This window comes from Anas acuta, chromosome 22 (assembly GCF_963932015.1).
Source record: "Anas acuta chromosome 22, bAnaAcu1.1, whole genome shotgun sequence".
Taxonomy (NCBI): Eukaryota; Metazoa; Chordata; class Aves; order Anseriformes; family Anatidae; genus Anas; species Anas acuta.
In genome coordinates this window covers 3236134-3255751 of record NC_089000.1, presented here as the reverse complement: position 1 = coordinate 3255751, position 19618 = coordinate 3236134, and the positions used below count along the sequence as shown (strand labels likewise).

The window sequence follows — 19618 nt, the reverse complement described above, 5'->3', positions numbered from 1 at the left end:
GACACATGGTGGGTACTGCAAGGGGATGTGTGTGTGGGTGATGAAGGTAGGCTAGTAAAAGGACTGAGAAAAGGAAGAGGTGGGTTTGTGTAGCTCTACACAGCAGCAAACGCTAGAATGTGTTAAACTATGAATACTCATCTTACGCACAGCAAACCTGCCCTGCTGTGACTTTCAGGGTAAAATACTTAACAAGTGTTCGACAGGTTAGTTTAGGAGAAAAGATTGTGAGCCTTAGCAGAATGAAAATACTGGTGCTGGGAAGATCCATGTTTTTTCTGAAGCAAGTTCACATTCAAAACATACATCTGTTATTTGACAATTGCATTTCTCTTCCAAGACCTGCTGCTGTGTCGACTCTTCAGTGACCAAAAGACCTGTTAACTTTGCTTTATCCTCTAGAAACATGTCTTTTCTATTCTTAAGAATGAGCATTTTTCTCTCATTTCATTCCTTTAAACATCAGCAGATGCTTCATTCCTTATACTACACAAGCATCACAGTGAACTGCTGCTGTACCTGGACCATCATCACTTATGCTTGGACTGAGCATGTGGTAAATGCCATAAAACTGCAGTAGTCTGGGTTAGTCTCCTGAGATGTGTTGTGGATTCACTTTGCAGGCTGCCATGTAACAAAGCACTGGACTAGGAATCAGTAGGCAGAATTTTCTAGGTTTTATAGAACTGCCTGTTCAGCTACTGTTTTTCAATTCTTCAAAACTGTACAGTGAAAGTATGGATCCCTGAATACATGTTTAAACACTCAGAGGCTAAGCAGTTTTTCCTTCACTACACCAGTGGACCACAGACAAAATGGCTGCTTTAAATGCAAAGCTTTTTGAGTATTTGCATGAACATGCAGTTACACCTAATGAGGCCTTTCCAAGCCATTCTCTAGTGGAAGGAAAAAAAAAAACTGAGTACCCATCTAGCTGACCTGCTGTGTGCATTCCTGTGGAGAATTTAGATCTGGGGAGCTCACAAGGGCAAAACAAGGCAGGGTTGTTAATATGCTTACTGTGAATTGGGGATGCCAATTTGGGGTGTTAAATCAGCAAGATGACAGTAAAAACCATGCCCTTCTCCTGGCTTCTGAGGCAGAGGGCGGTTGTTGGTTAAAATAAGCACCAGTGTGTTTTCAAATCGATGCCTGATGTTGGAGGGCGTGTGGGGCCTCACCCAGCCTGTCGTGTTGCTGCACAGCCTGGCCTCACTGCAGGGCTCCTCTCAGTGGGGTCTCCTCAGCCAGACGTGCAGCAGGTGCGATGCTCTGTTCTGTTTTCTTGTTTTTCTCGCTAATTCTCCAGTGCTGATGTGCCCTGGTGTGTGTGTTTTTTGGGGGGTGTTCAGCGTTTCCTGCCTGCAGTGCTGCTGACAGGAGCCAGGGGCCTGGTGGGCGTCAAGGGGGAAGCTGTGTCCCCTCTGCTGAGGTGCTGAGCTGGGTCGTGGTGAGGGCTCAGCTTTAATTAGCCATGGGCAAGAGCCGCTTTCCATCTGCAGCCCTGGGGACAGGCGGCATTGCTAATCGGAGGGGATAAGCTGCTTACAGTGGCCCAGCTGGAGTGAGTGAGCTCACCGCTGGGGTTTGGGCGGTAAGGGGGAGGCAAAGCAGCGGGTTTGCCCCAGCGCCCTGAGGAGCAGACACAAAGAGGCGGCTGTCCTGCCCCCAAGGTCCTGGTGAGGCTGAGCAGCATGTCCAGCAGCGGCTGTCCGAGTGAGTAAGTGCCTGGGAGGAGAGGTTTGTGTCAGCACCCACGGACTGCTGTGGGCCCTTGTGGGATGCTGAGCACCCCAATGATGGGGCCTGTGCCTGCTCCAGGCCCCTGAGCAGCTCCCCCAGGTGGGTCCCCGCTCCCTGGTGCAGCTCCTGGGATGCTGGTTCCTGCCGGCTGTATGGGAAGGGCACCCCTGTGAGGCTGTTCCTCAGCTGCTGGAGCGGTAGCTGCCCTCTGGCAGCTTCAGGGAAGAGTACTTGTATGTGCCTTTTCATCTCAAAGTAAAAACGTGAAGCTCACGGCTGAGCATGCATTAGAAATGATGGTTTGGTTTGTAAGAGCGAGCAGTGGGGCGATAGTCTTGTTTCTAAGGCATGTGTGGTGTGGTGTGGGGCCAGCCACTGGTCCCAACTTGGACTGTGGTCTGCAGGGTTAGGAAAATTATTGTCTGTGTGGTACTTACATGTCTGTTATGTGTTTGTCCTTGATAGCGTACCACTGAAGTGGTATTCACTTGAAAGAGCTTGAATTACTCTTAATGAATTATGCTATTTACTTTTGCTTATAACAACACCAGAAGTGCATTGATCAGCTTAATTTTTGTTTACGTAATTGGATTTACTTCATGTTTTAATGCATTAGTGTTTGCTGCACAATGTAAACTGCACGTAGTAAGCATGCGTTAAACGCTTTAGCAGGAAACATTAAAAACAACATGAAATCCCTCGGTTGTGGATTTCTGCAGTTGGCAAAGTACGTAGCTTGCCTCGAGTATCTCTTTTGGCCTTAGAGGAAATTTTGAAAAGCACTTCATAACAATCTTTGTGCCTTCTGGATGAGATTAAATACTGCTTTAAAGTGGCTACGTTAAAATCCTGACTGGCAGTTATGGGAATGCTACCAAACCACCTTTCAGAGGATGCTATTTCTTTCAGATCTCAACGAGACTGAAATTAGGAATGAGTCAGGTGAAGAACAACCGCTACAATAATCATGACGGTGTATTGGGTCTGGTACATGGCAGAAAGAACTGGAAAAATAATTGGGGGAAAAATGCATTAGTTATTAAGAAAACAGATTATGTCTAGGCTCCTGTGAGTAAAAGTCTGGTGCCAGGTTTCAGGTGCTCATGGAGCAAAACAGCACCAATAAGCATGATGGTGTCGTGTCCTTTCACCCTTCAAAATCTTCTGTAGTATTCCTTTGTGATGCTTTGCTAGTTGTCTGGATATTCCTGGGATGCAAGGAGAGCTTCTACAGAACACCAGCCTGCTACATTTTGATGTTATACATTAGGGTAAGTGCCCTAAAGAAGGCAGCGGTGCTTTGTCTGTTCATTCTGTAGTTGCCAACTTCTACTTGTCTTGAAGAAATAATGGAATCTTTCCATTCATGCTACGTTTGACATGAAAGGCAGTAACAGCAGTTCCCAGGGATAATTGCCATGTTGCATGATTATCTACTGTCACTTTAGCAATTGAGTGTACTCCCCGGGTTGTGGTATGTGAGGAGCACGGGCATGCTGTTTGCAACCAGGGATGACTCAGGCTCAGATGCTTTGGAAACAAAATCCGATTTGAAAGGAGACTTTCTGCTATTTGAGTACATTTGAAAAAAGATGATGGACATTTATTTTATAAGCGAGTCTGTCTTTCTTTTCATACTGCCTCTTCTTTAGGATGGTATAAGTGTGTGTCTTTTTCACAACACTGTTTTCATTTTTTTAAATGAAGGATGGAAAAGAGCGCTTAGAGTGACAGAGTGGTTGCTAACTTGTATTTCAGATTTGAGGAAATGAAAGCACAGTCCCCCTGAATTGCACTTTCCTGTTAACAGCAACTTAAGGATCTGTGTTCTGCATGAGACTTTTATGTATAAGAATCTGACTTAGTGGCAAATCAGGCCTCCCATCTATGTCCTAATTCTCCTGAGTTAAGGAACACTATAGATTCTCTGTATATTAAAGAGCGTTTCATCCTGTAATATGGACAAGAAGAAACTGGTCTCTACATAGCCTTGAACCTTTGTGGGGCTGTAACGTGATTTATGAACAAATTTCCATTTGTTATGCAGTTAAACTGTACCTTAAGTCCAGACGTTGTTATTCCTGCCAGCCTTGGAGAAAATGTGTGTGAAGGAGATCTGAGCTTGGTTTCCGATCAGTGAAAGGCTGGTGAATTGGAGACAAGAGACTTACAACGAAAGTACCCAAAGCCTATGGCAAACTGTGGAAGATTTGATGACAAATATGCATTCTCCTTTGTTTATATTTCTTCTTATTTTTTTTCAGAGCAAAGAAACATTCAGAAGAATGTGAATGTTGATCTCTATTTGGGTGCTAGAAGTCAAGTAGACATTTCTCATCGCTGGCCTGAGGCGGCTGCATTTGGTGTAACTCCCAGCCGGGCAGCAGGACAAGGCTGGGTTTGTACCACACCTCTGTTGCCTGGGCAGAGGGAGCCCAGTCTGATACAGACTAATCTCTCCTGCCCTTCTCAGCTGTTTCAGGACACCACCAGTCAGTTCTCCAGATCCCCCGTCCAGCAGCAGAATAATCTCTGCTTCAGGCTGCAGCAGCACAGCTCTCAGTACGTGGCTCACAGGATTCCCCGTCTTGCTTTGTCAGTGTACCCCGCTGTGAAAGTCCCTCAGAGGCACTCTCACCTGGAGGCTTTTTGTGCAGAAGGGAGATGGAATGAGAATATCAACTTCCCTCAGCAACACCATCAGAAAGCAAAGGCAGCTGGTACCTGCTCTGCACCTACTGCTCACCAGCACTGTTTAGAAGGAAGGAATGAGAAGGGTGACTACCCAGCAGAAAAACAGCAGCCTCGTGCTGTATCTTGTATCGATCCTGGGAGCCCTTCACTGGTCAATAAACATTTGTCACTTCATACTGGAGATTCCCCTCTCAGGCACAAATTAGAGCTGTGTCCCTCTTCAAGGAGCTCAGGTGGCAGTGTGAATGCTTGCCGTAGTTCAGCCCTGACTTTGGGGGATCTCCGCCTGCCTAATTTGGAGTCCTTTCAGGTTTTCTTGCAGTTGTCACGGATTTCTGCTGGCTTGTACCGTTCAGTCTGGAGGCTGAAGCAAAAAATTGCTTTGATGGGGATACGGGGTTCCCTCCCTCTGGAGCCCAGCTCTTCCCCAGGCAGTGGCAGTTTGTACTTTGCTCCTGATGATTCTGCTTCTTGTACCCTGAGCACAGGAGAACAGCTAGCTGGAGTGAAAAACGGTGCTGCTCAGGCCAGGTTGAAATGGGGCATCCCATTTGCCAAAGGCTGCAGCCTTGATGCAGTGGCAAGGGACTTGAATCATGCTGAACCTCTCTCTGTCTCTCACGGATATGGGTGTGTTGACTCCAGCATGTGGAGATCAAAACTTTCAGGTGACGTCTGGCCAGAAGGACTCTCTGCTGGGGTGGGCTCTGCCAGGCTTGTGGATACAAAAGCAGATTCCTCCAAGAACTGCTCCCCTCGCTTCAGATGCCAGTCCCAGGCAAAGTCAACTGTAGAGGAAACTGGTGGTCTTTATGTTCATACAAAAATTCATTCTTCTGAAAAGGTTCTTAAAGAAGAGACAACTGGTGGGGCATTCGCATGTCCTATGCCTTGGAAAAAAGATCTTCCAGCCAGCATGTACCCTGAGGGTCTGCAGCTGTCACTGGAAACGTGTTTTGAGGGAGCTCAGATGAACGTTGGTGTAGCCATGTACGGGACTCCAAGGGAAGTGTGTTTAAGAGTCGCTTCTCCTTCTGGAGATCAAGAGTTCAGACCAATACAGCAGCTTAGCATTAGACCTGCAGTAGTCAACAATTGTGAACCTCCTGTGGAGTCCAGCAAAGCGTTAGAAGAGGTTTGTGACTCCACATCACAAGCAGACAGAAGAGTGATAGTGGCAGACAGCAGCCAGTCCAGCCCTTTTAGTGTTCAGGATGAAAAAGGCTTTGGTGAATATTCTGACACAGAATGTGGGAATGGGAGCAAAGAAGGAAGGAGAGACCAACGCTCCTACCAAAGCAGCTGGAGGAACTGGGAAGCTGATGCCAGTCTTGACTGCTCTGAAGATCCTTCTGTGGAGAGGAGTGTCAAAGAAGCAGAGTGCTGTGAAGAAGGGAGCCAGGCACAGGAAATTGTCTCCAGAGAGGTGAGGGTGTGCTCACTGTGTAGCATCCCTGCTAACAGGTCCTGCTTTTTGCTAGAGGTGCAGAGTTGAAGCACAGCAGCAATGGGGATGCTTGTCCTATAGTTTTCTGGCACTGAATGGCCAGAATTTCCTCTCTGATGATCCTGCTCCATCCCAACATGTGCACCTTTGTCTTGCGTGCATCTTCCTAAACCCCAGCTTGTTTGCTTGGTTGATCATGGGAATGTAGACACTTGGTTGTATTCCCAGGATCTACATGCAGATGGGAAGCATTAAGCTGGTTTTTACTCTGCATAGCTGCAGGGTCCTGAAATTCCAGTTCTGTTAATGTCTAAAGAAACAGTCTTCAACAGTAGGGTAGTGGAATGACCATGTGAGTTACTGTCTTCTGTCTTTTTTCAGGTGTCAGACAACAGCTGCTGCTCTCTGAAGGTGCACAAGCAAAGGTAAAAGACTGAATTTGTATGTGTGCTCTGGTAGCTAACGGGAGGAAAACTGCTGGAAAGTGACTGAGGAAGCACATCCTGGTTTTAGGATTTAACCTACATCATTCTGCTATTATTAGATCTGGAGCTACATCCATCTCTTCTCAAAGGTTTACTGTCGAAAATAGTGTGTGCTTTAAAAAATAATTTCTGTATCTTTTAAATTCTACCTCTTGAAATTTAACCTTGGTTGTTACTAGTAATGAAAAAGCATTGGTACTTTGTACATTATTTTTCAGTGCAGCAAATTCTGGCATGCTCACTGCAGAGTTAGTGAAGATTAAGAACTGGGTTTATCCATGAGATGGGATTCAAATTTGTGATCTGTGGATAAGATGTGGGTGAGATGGACACCTTAATTTGGTGTGAGGCTGCAGGTTCTTCACTCTTTAGAGAGTGATTTGAAATACTTCTTTTCAGCTTGATGGCTGAAGTCTGATTGCCACCTCCTGGCTGCATTTAATTTTGTCTGTTAACTGGTGTGTTTTGTTTCTTTTTTTTTTCCTCTCAAAGTTTTCAGCACTTACATGACAGACAAATAGTAACGAGGTGTTTCCAAGCCTGGAGGGACCACATCCTCTGGAAGAGGGCTGCAGCCAGGCAGCTTTACAGGCGTCGACTGCTTCAGAAGGGCTTTCGTGCCTTTCAGTGGGCTGTGCACCAGAGGAGGATGCAGCTGGAGGTAGCCCAGCAGAGACATGCCTCGGCTCTGCTAGCTGCCAGCTTCCACAAGGTGAAGATGGGACAGGGACAGTAGAAATAGTGCCATGAATTTTCTGTTGTCTGAAGTCTTTTCTGAGGTTAGAGAAGATAGAAATTGTATTTGGGTAGGGAGGAAGAAGGAGTATCTGTGTGAAATTCAGTGGTGTGGACCCTGGTACTGACATTCTGCCTGCGGTTTGTTCTGTGGTTTCTCCTTCAGTGGAATGAAGCTGTGGCACAAAGGGGCAAGAAGCAAGCTCCACAGCCTGCACCATATTCTTATACCCAATGTTCATCAGCGGGTTTTTTTGGATTAGGAAGATTAGCAACTATGACAACCTCAGCTCAGCACCAGCTTACAGCAGCATACTTGCAGGAAGCTGAGCAGGCTTGTAGGTAAGCTGAAAGGATTCTCTTATGTTATCTCAGACAAGTGGAGATTTACAGACAGCAAAATTTTCCTCAGATTGTGGAAAACTTGTTTCCAGGTCTGTGGATGTATTGCTGTGAATAACTGTTGCAACAATTAGTAACTTAAGCTTCTAAGAATTAAACAATCCTGTCTCAGAACTTCTGTGCACAAGTGTTTCTGTCTGATTTGTCTGACAGAAATACTCCTGTACTGTTTCTTGAGTTCAGCTACCATCTGTTTGTGGGATACAGGTGTAAATAGTATCACATCATTTGAGTCTCAAAGTCTCTTGCAGGACAGTGGATGTGTCAAAAGAAAAGACCTTTTCTGCCTGCTGATTCTGAAAGCAGGAGAGCAAGTCCAGACAGGAAAAAAAAAAAAAAAAAGAGCTATGTAATGAGAAGGAAAGCTCTGGATTGTGTTCTGTGAGCATCTGTTTGGACGGAGGGATGTTAAAGCATGCTTATGACTTTCAGGGTGGAGAGTGAACTCTGGACGCAGCTTCATCGCAGGCAGGGAGATGAGTTCTGTTGGAGAACTCAAGCAATCAGAGACATGAGACGACTGGCTGGTAAGCATGTGTTCCATAGCCTTGGAACAGCTCGAACGAAATCACTGTTTTACTATGTTTCTTGATTAGTGTTCAGTTGTTGCTATGACCTGACTCTTTCAGAACCTGATCCTGCAAATAGCTGGGCCAGTGTCTGGTGGTACAGGGTGGCTCACCTGCCCTGCCATACATATTTTGCTTCGCTTCTTGTATGAGTTCAATTGAAGCAGATGCAGTTGCTCCAGCAATGTGAGCTGTTTCCCTTAAACACCCCTTAAATGCCTCAGACAGGTGATGTTCAGCCTGGAGATGTTTGCTGTGTGATACTAACTAGTTTGAAGATCTTCTAAGTTATTTTTCTTCTTGTCAATCTCTTCCTGCCCTGTAACATAACAGCTTTCAGACTGTGGCGCCTGCAGAAGGAGCTGCTGAGCAGAGAGGAAGCCAGGTTGCTGGAAGTACGTGCCCTGCTGGAAAAGAAGCGGCTACGAAACATTTTCCAGTTGTGGCGGTCCCAACGTTTAGAAATGAAAAAGATTTTACAACTGACAACTTGTATCCAAAGAAATTTAATTTCCCGGTAAGTTGAAGGGGTGTATTTTTAATGTGAGAAGTGTTCACTCTGAAAGTCCAAGGAATTATGGAGCCAACCTAGACAGTGATGCATTGTTCCATCTTAAAGCCGTTGCACTCTTTGTGTTTTAGGAGTTGTTAAATGTAGTAGTGTCTTTTGGTTGGAGACCATTTCAATTTAGTAATAGCAGAAATTTCATTTAAGGGACTTGGAAGCCAAAGTCCTGAAGAAAATCTATAGTTCAGCATTCTGTTTTTCTTTGGTCTTCTCAGGTGCTTCAGTGTGTGGAAGGAGACTGTTGAGCAAAAAGCATTTCATAGATGCAACCTGGCCCATCTCAGAGTAGAATCACTGAGGAAATACTTCCAGCAGTGGATTCAGATGCTGCAGATCAGAGAAAGCAATAAGCAGGTGATGGTGAACTTCCTCCTTCGGAGATGGAGGCAACATTATGGTGAGCAACTTTGGGCACTTGCATAATCTTAAGATTTGGAGGTGCCTAGGCTCATTCCTCCTCTACTTGTACAGTGGAGGAAAATAGCCTGGTAATAGAAGCTCAGATGGTGTTAACAAATATCATGGGCAGTAGGCAAAGGGCTGGTTGTTCTGGATGTATCGGTGATGCTACAGGCGGATTGGTCTCTGTTTCATACATGTAAACCCTGGAGGAAGCCTTAAACCTTGAAAGAAGGCTGTTAGGGGGCTCAGCTGGACTGAGTTTATTACAAATGCCTTCTGACAAACATTGTTTTTTTGTCAATCTCTGTAACTGGTTCAGGACCAGCTGTAAACTCAGTAGCTGATGAGACTGCAACAGAGAGAAGATGTGACAGTCAGCTACAGTGGACGGCAGGGAGATGGTTTCCTGAGAAAACAGGCTACTCTCTTGATGACTTGTCCCTGAAGGTGAAACTGCAGAGAGTGTATCTGCTGTGGAAAGTGAGGCTTTACGAGCACCACAGAGCTGAGTGAGTGATGAAGAGCCCGTTCCTGGAGCTCTGCCCTCTTTAGTAGTATCCATTTGACTTCCAGTCCTTCTGGAAGAACTCCTTGTACTATCTGTCATGTCTGTACTAGTGTTCCCCTCTGGTATCTCTTTTCATTCACTTTACTATCTCAGTATCTTCTGTCTCAGTTCTTTCACTCAGGCTCTGGAGCAGTATAGACTGAGAAAAGCTCTGAAAGTATGGCATCAAAAGTTTCTCATGCTGAATACAACTGAACCAAGTCCTAAGCACTCTCACGGGACTGTCTGTGAAGAACCTCTTGCCTTGCTGTTTTGTGAGGACCTCTCAACACTCTCAACATCTTCTGGCTTCCACAGCAGCGCTACAGCTACTCTTGCTTCTCAAAGCTCACTGGAAAAGGTGAGGATGTCTTGATACAGGGCATCTCTGCCCCTACATTCAGACTGATCTGATGTATTATTGAAATTTTTCAAAATTTCTGCTTCAACATGGGACTTATTAAGAAACTGCTTAGTATTTAGGCCCGAAGAGCCCTCAGCCTGTAGGGCCTTGGAGTTTGTGTCATCAGAAATTGTAAAGTTACTTCTCTCTGCATGTCCCTACTTCATCATTTAGTAATATGGGGAGCAGCTGAGCTAGCTAACAGTTTAGAACTGTTAACTGAGTGATTCCATTGTAAGGACACATCTCATGGCATGTTCTTCTCTCCGCACATACAGGAATACAGTTCTAGTGACAGCAGCCAGCAGAGCTGCTCTTCCATTGTGACAGCTGAAGATGTGCCATGTGTGCCATGTTACAGTTCTTCCCTGCAACTGCACCAGCATGTAGAGCTGCGAGCAGAGCTCGATGGGGAGTTGTACTTGCAGGCTTCCTTCCCTTCCCAGAATAGTGGACGTAGGTGAGTTGGAGCCTGGTTCCTGGGGATGCTATTAGAAGTGGCCCCTTGTTTGGTCTGGTAAATTCCTTCCTTCTGGCTAGTCACTCATGTCATCTCACAGCAGCCTTCCAAATACTTTCTCTTTCTTTCCCTGTTCTGACTGATGCTTTTGTCTCACAGAGAAAATTGGTTTGTGGGAGGTCAGTTCCAGGATTTGGCACTGCATGATCCAGAGAGTAATGTCCAGCTGCTCATTGGTAACTCTACGTGGAAAGAGGTGAGGCTGAAAAACATAGACTGCTTTTTTGCATAGCCCAAATTAGCAAACAGCCTTTGGGTTTCAATATCAGCAGGTGAAAGATATCGCTGTTCTTCTCATTTTATGTTCAGATAAGAGGTTTGGAGAATTAAGGCATTTCTCAGAGCAGCTCTTCCCTTCCACTTTCTAGTTGAATTGGAAGTTGGCCATGTATCTACAATTTAAAAGAGGTGTTAGGCCCTCATATTTGGATGTACGTGTGGTGTGAGGGGGTTACCAACAGGGAAATTGTCAGCTTTCACAGAAGGCACAGCAGCAAGAATGGGCTGAGCTGCGTGGATTGACTGTGTCCAAGCAGGAGTTCAGGATCTTTTTGCTTTTCTGGATTACAGGACTGCAGTTCTGAGAGGGAGTTGAAGAGCTGCTGGAATCAAACAGAGAAATCCTGTGTGCAGAGGTACTTCTTTGTCTGGTCATCTCTGAATCTATTTGAGTTGTTCCTACAGTTGCTCCAGTGACTTCCGTCTTTCTCAGAGTCTTTCTCAGGTGGCACCACAAAGCTGTGGAAAACAAGAAACAAAATGCAGCAGCAACCCTTAAACATCAAGTTCATTGCTGCCAGATGGCTTTCAGCCTGTGGAAGAGGAGACTGGTCCAGAAAGTGGAAGCTGACCAGAGATTCAGGTGTCACATCCAGCAGATGACTGCTGATGCTCTGTGGCGTTGGCATTCCTACTGTCAAAGTGAGTTACCCCATCCTGCAGCAGCACTCCTCTCTGTATGAGAACACTGTGGGAATGGCTGGGATGGAGAAATGCCTGCTTCTGGCTGTAACTCTGCACTGCTCATCTGGAATTGCATGCTAGTCCAGGGGCCAGGGAGCGCCTTATTGTTCTGCTGTTCTGCAGTGCTTTATGCTAGGGGAGATGCTCCCTGGGAGGCTGATGGGAGAAGGAGCAGATCTCACTTACCTGCACTACGAAAGGAATGATTAAGTAGTGTGTTTTAGCAGCTAGGGAGTTAAACAAAGTTCCTATGCTACACTGAACTTGAACACGTTTCTTCAGACCCAACTGTCAGGCTTTGCTTCAGTGGGAACAGGGCATATCTTTAGGGACTGCTTAACAGTCATGATCCTGTCCCTCAAGGGATTTCAAGTACTTTAAATGTGTTAAATACTTACACTGTGCCAGGGAGGGAGCACTCACAATTTTTGATGTTAAACTGCCTTGTGGATGAGAGTGGAGTTGATCTGTGATACCTTACTTGGAGGAGGAATAAAAAATGGAGGAGGTCTGATACTGCTTCCTGAACAAAAAACAGCTTGGGGAAAGGTGAATAGTCTTTTCAGCTGCTAAAGAGAGGAGAAATCTTAGTATGGCCCAATTCAGTATTTGCAGCAGGTATATTTTCTGCTCTTGTCTGGATTCAGTGATGGAGGGGGTGAGGGAAGAAGTAGGACTCAGCTCAGCAAGCTCTTGTGTTTTCTCACAGGGGATTGTGCTTTGAGAGAGCTGCAGCAACGGTGGGTTCAGCACAGCCACCAGAAGAAGAAGAGGTTGATCCTGCAGATGTGGTATTGCCAAACAAGGCAACTGAAAAATGCTGCTTTATTCCAGGAGCGTCTCCTCCTGCACAGGTTTGTTTCCTGCCTTTGAAGCATTTCCAAGGGAATCTGAGTGAAGAGCAATTTATGCAGCGATGAATCCTGTGTATTCAGAGCAGAGGTTGGGTTTGAAAGTACTGTTAACTTGTGCGTGTGTGGAGCTTCTGCAGTTCTTCCCCAGGAGTGTTCCTACATTAAAGGGTCTGTCACCCATAGCATCACAGTCCCTCCCTTGTTCTTCTCAGGAAGCAGGATGCTGTGCCTGGCTGGAAGAGGCAGGCTATGTTTAAAAGACTAATTTCTGAATGTGGTCTGAAACCTTGCTCTTTTTAAGTCTTGAACTGTTGTGTCCCATGCTGCATAGAAGAGGAGGATTGTTAGCAAGTGAATCTCTGGACTTCTGTCAAACTATATTTGTCCCACAGGAACCACCAATGTTCCCCTTCTCTGATAAGTGCTCTAGGGGGAGGCCTCCAAATGGGTAGCTCTGAGTTTTGCGAAGCAGTGCTCATTCATGTCTGTGTTCCTGAAAAGCTTTAGCAGTGGAAAACTTGTTGCCATATTCGTGCTGTTGTATACCTTGCTGTTTGGAAACTCTGTGGCCTACAGAAAGGTTAATGCTCAGCTTTAAGCTATTAGGTTTAGCAAATAACCCTTATCTGTAGCTATCAGCTATTCAAAACTGTTCTTTCTAGAACTTCTGCCTACTATCAGTTATGCTGTGTTGAATTTGTAGACTAGGCAAGGCAGAGGCAAATGAATTGATCTGATCTAGCTGGGAAAAGTGAAAGCTCTGTTTCCACCGGAATCATTCAGTATTTGCAGAAAGGAATACTTATTTTTTGGGCAGAGGCCTTTTGCAGATCTGACCTTTACAAACCTGAGACTTTCAGATTCTGGATGCAGGATGTTGATTTTCACTTAAGCTAATGTGAAAAATCAAGATCACTATACTTCTGTAGAAAAGCACCATTCAGTAAAGCCTGTGAAGAGAGAACTGTGATACTCAATTAACCTCAGTGTTACTTACAATACAGGTAAAGCTGTAGTATGTTTTAGAGTCTTACGTTATGGTACATTATGTAAGATCCTGAAAACATACACATTAAATCTGAAGAGCAAGGTGTTTGCTGATCAATACCAGCTTCATTTCTGTCTTAACTGTTGTTCAGTAGCTTTCTCATTGAAATCTGTTTTGTCTGTGTTTTTGTCGTTCGAGGCTGTCTGCCTGAAATGCGGTGAGGTTTCCAGCTGTAGTAAACCTGGAATAGCATTCAAGTGGTTCAATCTGAGATACTTCAAGAGTGTAAGAACGAGTAAGATGATTTATGCCAAGGATTCATTTAAGGCATGGGAAGTGCAGATTTGGCCCTAGCAGTTTTAATTCTGATTGCAAGTTCAGCCTGAGAGGAGACAAGATCTGCGGGTGGGGGAGGAAGGCAACGGCAACAACAACAAGAAAAGCCATGGTAAAGTGGCTGTGGTGTTTAGGTTCTACACTCACCCCCACCCAATTGCATTTTCTTCTGCAAATCAATCCGTGCAGGGGCACCCTAGCAGGAAGTGTTCCACAGAAGTCCTTAATGTTGCTCCTTCCTGTGAAGTGTCTCCATCGTTAATCTTCCTGCTGAGCTCTCCTTTGAGGGAGAGCTTCTAATTTCTCACCTGGACATCAGTAAATAAATCAGTTTACCAGTCAGCTTGGACATGGTACAGGCTGAGCCCCCTCTCTTCTGAGGGGTGCATTTTTCATGCTAGGATAACCTGCAATAGATTCTCTTGATCTTCAGAGAAGCCTGCCAGGCAGAAGATATTTACACCTCTGCCCTATGGTTCAGTGAGGCAATTTGCATAATGAAGGTCCAAGTGGAATGAGAAACCAAAAGGACGAGCCAGGAGTTAAAAGCAGATTTGCTTCTGGGGTTGCACAAGGGGCCGTTCTTGAATCAGGGTACAAGATATAGGAGAAATTATAGTAGGCGTAGATTTACGGTGCTGTTAATAGTAACTCCTTCTGTAGGTGTTTCTCTTTTTTTTTTTTCTTTTTAAAAAAATGGTCTGCACAAAGATGTATTTTGTCTAGCCATATATCCCATGTATGGCAGGTCCTTGTTTTGTTTCAGGCAAGAAAAAGATGAAAATCTGCATCTTCATAACAAGCTATCTCAAATCCAGCCTTGTTTTACAGCAAGCAGATTTAACTGAGTCTGCTGGGATCTGTGCTGAAGGAGATTTTGGCAGTTTTATTCTCATCCTGTAAGAAAAAGCTTTTGTCTGTAAAGCATTATCTTAAAGATCAGCTGCTGGCACAGAGAAAGATCAGACAAATTTTTTTTTGAGGAATCCACTAGCTGTAGTGGCAGGGCAGCCTGGGAAAAGTATTTGTCAGCAAAGGTAAAATGCTATAATACTGCATTCAGTTTGCAGGGGTGTTTGAAGAGCAGAAATGCTAAAATGGCCAGAAAGAATCAGTCATACTCCTGGGCTTCAAGGAGTTGGAAGTACCAGCTCTGGGAAACTGAAGTAAAAGGAGGGGAATTTTTTTAGCAGAAAGTAATTGTAGTCAAGGAATCTGGGCTCATAGCTCCCAAGGACAAGGCACTGGAAGGTACATAACACAAAGAAATACGTAAATGTTGATAGCAGATGGAGTAACAGGGAACAGCCTGTTTTCTTGTTGAATACTCTTTTTTGCTTGCTTTAATCACGGTGTATGTGATACTACACAGTGGGTTGAGAAGGTGGAATTTGGTCCATAGTCTGTTCACTGCTGTATCAGAAATGTGACTTTGGGTATCTGCCACTTCTCTGTGTTTGTATTATTTTTCAGGTGCCTAATCATCTGGGTCCAGGTCACTGCCTATAGACTGAGGCAGCAGGAAGCCCTCTCTTTTTTCAGAAGAGTCCGAGAGCACCATCTCCTAGTAGCAAGCTTTGCTGAGTGGAGAGTGAAATTCCTGACAGCTAAACAGCAGGTGCTGAGAGAGGAGAGAGACCACGAGTGGCAGGGACGTGCTCAGGCTAAAGCCTGTCACCGTTGGCGAGTGGCCTCAAGGGGACGGCAAGCCTTCCGCCTAGGGTCTGTGGCTGCTGTGAAACAGGTAGGAGAGGAAGGGCCCACTGAGACAATTAAGAACTCCCTGTTCTCTTCTGAAGACTACGGAGGGGTTGTTAGGCACTGAGATGCATGGACAGGGCTCATCAGAAAACCTGTTTGGACTTGTTGTGACTGTGGCAACTGCTTAGTTTCTGCCTTGAAATTCTTCACAGACTGTGCACACAACTTCATAATCTGGTACTGATTGCAGCCACCATCTGGATCACAGCATTAAGGAGCGGGGACATTTTGACCAGAGAGACAAGTGCACTCCTTCCTCTCTGCTCAAAGATGAGATAGGGTAATCACTGCCCCTGCAGAGCAGGCAGAGCTGTCAGAGGTGCATACAATTTCAAAGGGTTCACAGCCAGTAAACCACAAGGAGCTGGATTGATTTGGAAGGGCTGAGTCAGTCCTGCTGGGATCTCATCTGTACAGTTTCTAGCCTGGGGTCTAGCACATTAAACTACCTGCAGGGTTATGAACATAAATGTACCTCTAAAGCTGGTTTGTGTGTCTGTGCTGTACGTGCAAGTGTTTAGTCTTGGCTACAGCTGTGTTAATTCTGTTTCAGGCCTGCAACTACTGGACAAAAACAGCTGCCTTTTCCCAGTGCTCACGGCAATGCAGTACCCTGATAGGTGCTAGGAAGAGCAGGAAGATGTCTCTGTCTTGGTCCCTAAGTAAGAAGATGCTCCCTTTTCTCTTCCTTTCATGGGACCATATGGGGAGGGTGAGTGTGGAGGAAGGGGAGCAGCGTTTGCCAGCCAAATGGCTTGGATTTCTCTGTGAAGTAGGTGCTCAAAGCATTCAAATATTGACTGTGAATTGCTTCTGGTTTTAGTGGACAAAGGACTGATGGCTCATGATCAGCTCTGATCTCTCCCTCTGGCTCCAGTGTTAACTCCTGTGTGATTCTTCTTTTCTTTGCTAGAAAGGAGAGGATGCAGAGAAAAGGCTTCAGCACTTGCTTCCTCCTTTGGGCTTTTTCCCAGTGCTGTTCGCCGTTGGCTGGTGATCTACAGAAACCAAAAGAGAGCTGAAAGGCTGCAGCTCCCTCAGCTGCTAGAAAGACATGGCTTGGTAGGACCTGCTCCTGCACATGCCAGGATCCAGGAGAACAAAGCAGAGGTGGACTCTGAGGAGCGGGATGAGAAGTGGCTTGGGTAAGCGGAGTGGAGGGCTCTGAGCTTTGTCTTTGTGCTGCCACCAGACAAAGACTCCCGTTTGAACCCTGTTGGGCTGATAAAGCTCATTTTACTTTTCTTGAATATAGGAGGAAGTATCTGAGGTGGTGGCATTGCACAGTGATGCTGCGCCGGTGCCAGCGTGGCAGGAGGCTGCACTGTCTGGAAAGGGGGTGGCATCGATGGAAAGAAGCCAGCAGGGTGGTGATGCTGGCACAAGTATTGGTGAGTATCTGGTACTGCTCTGAGGGTGGCAATGATGGATGTTACTGGGCAAGCCTGCTTTGCTTGTAGCCTCACTTTGTGCCAGGAGGTGAGACCTGGGCATTTAACACGTGGTGTGCATGAGAAATCCCTTTTTGTTCCTGTGGCTATTTTTACCAGATTTCTCTTTAAAAGCCTGCATGGCAAACTGGTATACCCAGCTATTTAGTTGTGCTTTGCTCCATTTTACAGACAGGAAGCTGAGACAGGATGATCTGTTCAGACTGTCTGCAGCCTGTGCAAAAAGTCCATAGCAAGTACTGCAGTCTGTGTTCCTGAGCATCCCTCGAGTCTGCAGCCTGCTGAGGGATGTCGTGTGGTCTCCCCTTCTGCTCAGGCCCCAGCCCCCTGTGGAACAGACCCATGGTCTGTCTGGCTTCCTAGTCACTACCTCTGTGAGATGATGTGCTCTGACCTGTTCGTGGGACAAGGTGATGTGACATGTGTAGCACATTAACTGAGGAGCTTCATGGTGTGCCTTAAAAGGGCACCAGCCTTGCCCCAGGGTACTGTAACTTAATTAGCCACAATATTTGCAGTAGACAGTAATGCAGCGAGAGCTTTGTTAGCAGCCAGCATTGCTTGTTGTTTGTTAGCAATGCAAAGTCATTCAAGAGTGCACTGGGAAAGCAACTGGAAGCAAGGTGGAACTAGATGGAAGTGAGGTGGTTTGGCTGCCAGAGTCCATCTAATCTGTGTACTGCCTTTCCTCCTGGCAGGACCAGCAGCGGCTGATAGAAAAAGCCTGGAGGGCATGGAGACGACGATACTTACAGAGCTGTGTGGTGCAGAGCTTTTTGGAGGTAGAAGCCAGGAGCTTACTGTCCCAGGTAAGCACTTCAGACTGCTTCTATTCTGACATAGTCCTTTGACACAAGGCACCTAACAGTTGCACTGTCTCAAGGGTTAAAAAGTTTAGCTCAGGACACCAAATGCAGTTTTGCAGCCCTCGCTAAAGAGGGCTATTACTCATTCCTGCCTGGAAGGTGAAACAGAATGTAGGGATGTTGTCTGGGCCCATGTGCTTCTTCTCTTGCTCCTGTAAAGTGTCATGTCAAAAAGAAAATTAACCACAAACTGCCAGATGCTTGAGGAATGTGAACCAAATCCTAGACACTCATGACATTTTGTTCTGTGGGAAACAGCTTCCTCTTAGTCTGTGGCTGGGTTTGTGCCTTTAGCAAGGAACCAAAATGTGGAAGGTGACGGGCTCTGTGGCTGACCAACAAGCACCCCAAAGGGACAACTGGTGTTCCCTGTATCTCTCCCCTTAGACAAAGCGCTTTTGTAAGGAGAAGTTGAATACATCAAGAGATGGGGCTTGTCCTTAACAAAGGGAAATAGCTTCCAGCTTTATATGGGTTCATCTTTGGTTGTTAGTCACAGCTTTGTGCCAGCAGTCAATTTCCCTGACATGTGTCCCTTCCCCAGTGTTATCAGATGTTAATCCACTAATCCCCTGCTTCTCAAGAGTCCACTCAGGGAAGAAACAGGCTCCATGTTGTTGCAGGAGGGCTGTGGTGACTTGCACCCAGGGTCAGGCAAATAGCTATAAATTTGGGTGAGCAGGCAAAGCCCAAGATCTGAAATAGCCAGTTCCCTCCTCTGCTTCCAGAAGATCCATGCAGGATTAAGTCTTCCTTTAACAAAATGAGCAAGTACTGAAACGGAGAGCATTGTCCCATTGATTTGTGCTCTCCACTTGCCTTGTTGGCTACAATAACACAAGGGGTTCAGGGGAAGGCTCTCCTTGAATGGTGAGGCATTTGGTATGGCCATTGCTAGAGGAAGAGCTGTGTTCATGGGTGCTGTGAGGGTGGCTGGATTCCCTCACGGGTAACTTCAGCATTTAATTTGTCCACTCTATTTAAGGCCTTTGGAAGGTGGCGCCAGCTAACAGCATTCCAGCTCAAGGACAAAGGACACTGAACGGTGGGGGCCTGTCTGCAGCTGCTCATTTCAGGAGCGGAGGATACAGCTGGCTGTCACAACAAAGAGCTGGGCCGTTGCGATCAAGAAAGCAGCAAACGCTCTACTCACGTAAAAACAGTGCTGCAGGCAAGAAGTGTGATAGCCAAAGGACAACCAATGGTACCTAGTGAAAGGTCCTCTTTAAAGAACTGATACCATACTTCCCTACAGACACAACCTTAAACTTACTCCCTTTTGTTGTGAGATTACATCTCCTTCTCTTCCAGACCCTGATTTTGTTGGAGTTCTGATTAAAGGTCAAAAAACACCTTATAGGAGCTCCTTTTTTTTTTCTTTGCTAGATGAAAGCTTAGTGTTGTGCATGGGAACAAGCAAGCACATCGGTCTTAAAGAGGTGAGCAGGAGTGTGCCTTTGGATTCTACAGGATGTAGCATTTGCAAAGTTTGGCCTGTCCTTTGTCAGTGTGAACGTAGGCCTTTATTTTTAGATTTGGCTCTTCCCCTAGGTGGGGGAATTCCCCCATGGCCCCCACCCCCTCCCCAAGTCTATCAGCTCTTCATTAAGGCTTTCAGTGGGTGGCCAACCTCTTGACTGCTTCCTGCTGGTTCCTTTCTGTGCTGAATGGGCTAGGGATGAAGAAACCTGCTGGGAACAGCTGAGCACCAAAAGCTTTGCTGAGGCAAGACAGGCGTGTCTGACCCCCCAACCTTCCCATTACTTGCTCCTGTGATTGATGCCCTGTAATTACCCTGGATATATGAGCCCAGTCTCAGACAGCTGTAATGAGAGGGTCTAAAGAATTTGGAAAAGGCTTTTCTTCCTTGCTTGTTTGAAAGAG

The 19618-nt window shown here is 45.9% G+C and overlaps 1 protein-coding gene across 1 annotated transcript; it reads left to right on the top strand.

The window, feature by feature from the left end:
* The first annotated feature begins 24 nt into the window (after positions 1-24).
* Positions 25-19091, top strand: C22H1orf167 (chromosome 22 C1orf167 homolog). The gene is made up of 20 exons (XM_068658196.1): positions 25-5863; positions 6266-6309; positions 6862-7081; positions 7271-7446; positions 7939-8033; positions 8409-8592; positions 8859-9040; positions 9365-9554; positions 9722-9953; positions 10274-10455; positions 10615-10711; positions 11086-11150; positions 11228-11436; positions 12188-12332; positions 15130-15400; positions 15971-16079; positions 16331-16562; positions 16673-16808; positions 17567-17677; positions 18720-19091. Exons 1-20 carry the CDS (start codon positions 3935-3937, stop codon positions 18774-18776), a joined length of 4866 nt encoding a protein of 1621 aa, XP_068514297.1. The 5' UTR covers positions 25-3934; the 3' UTR covers positions 18777-19091.
* The last annotated feature ends 527 nt before the right edge of the window (positions 19092-19618 follow it).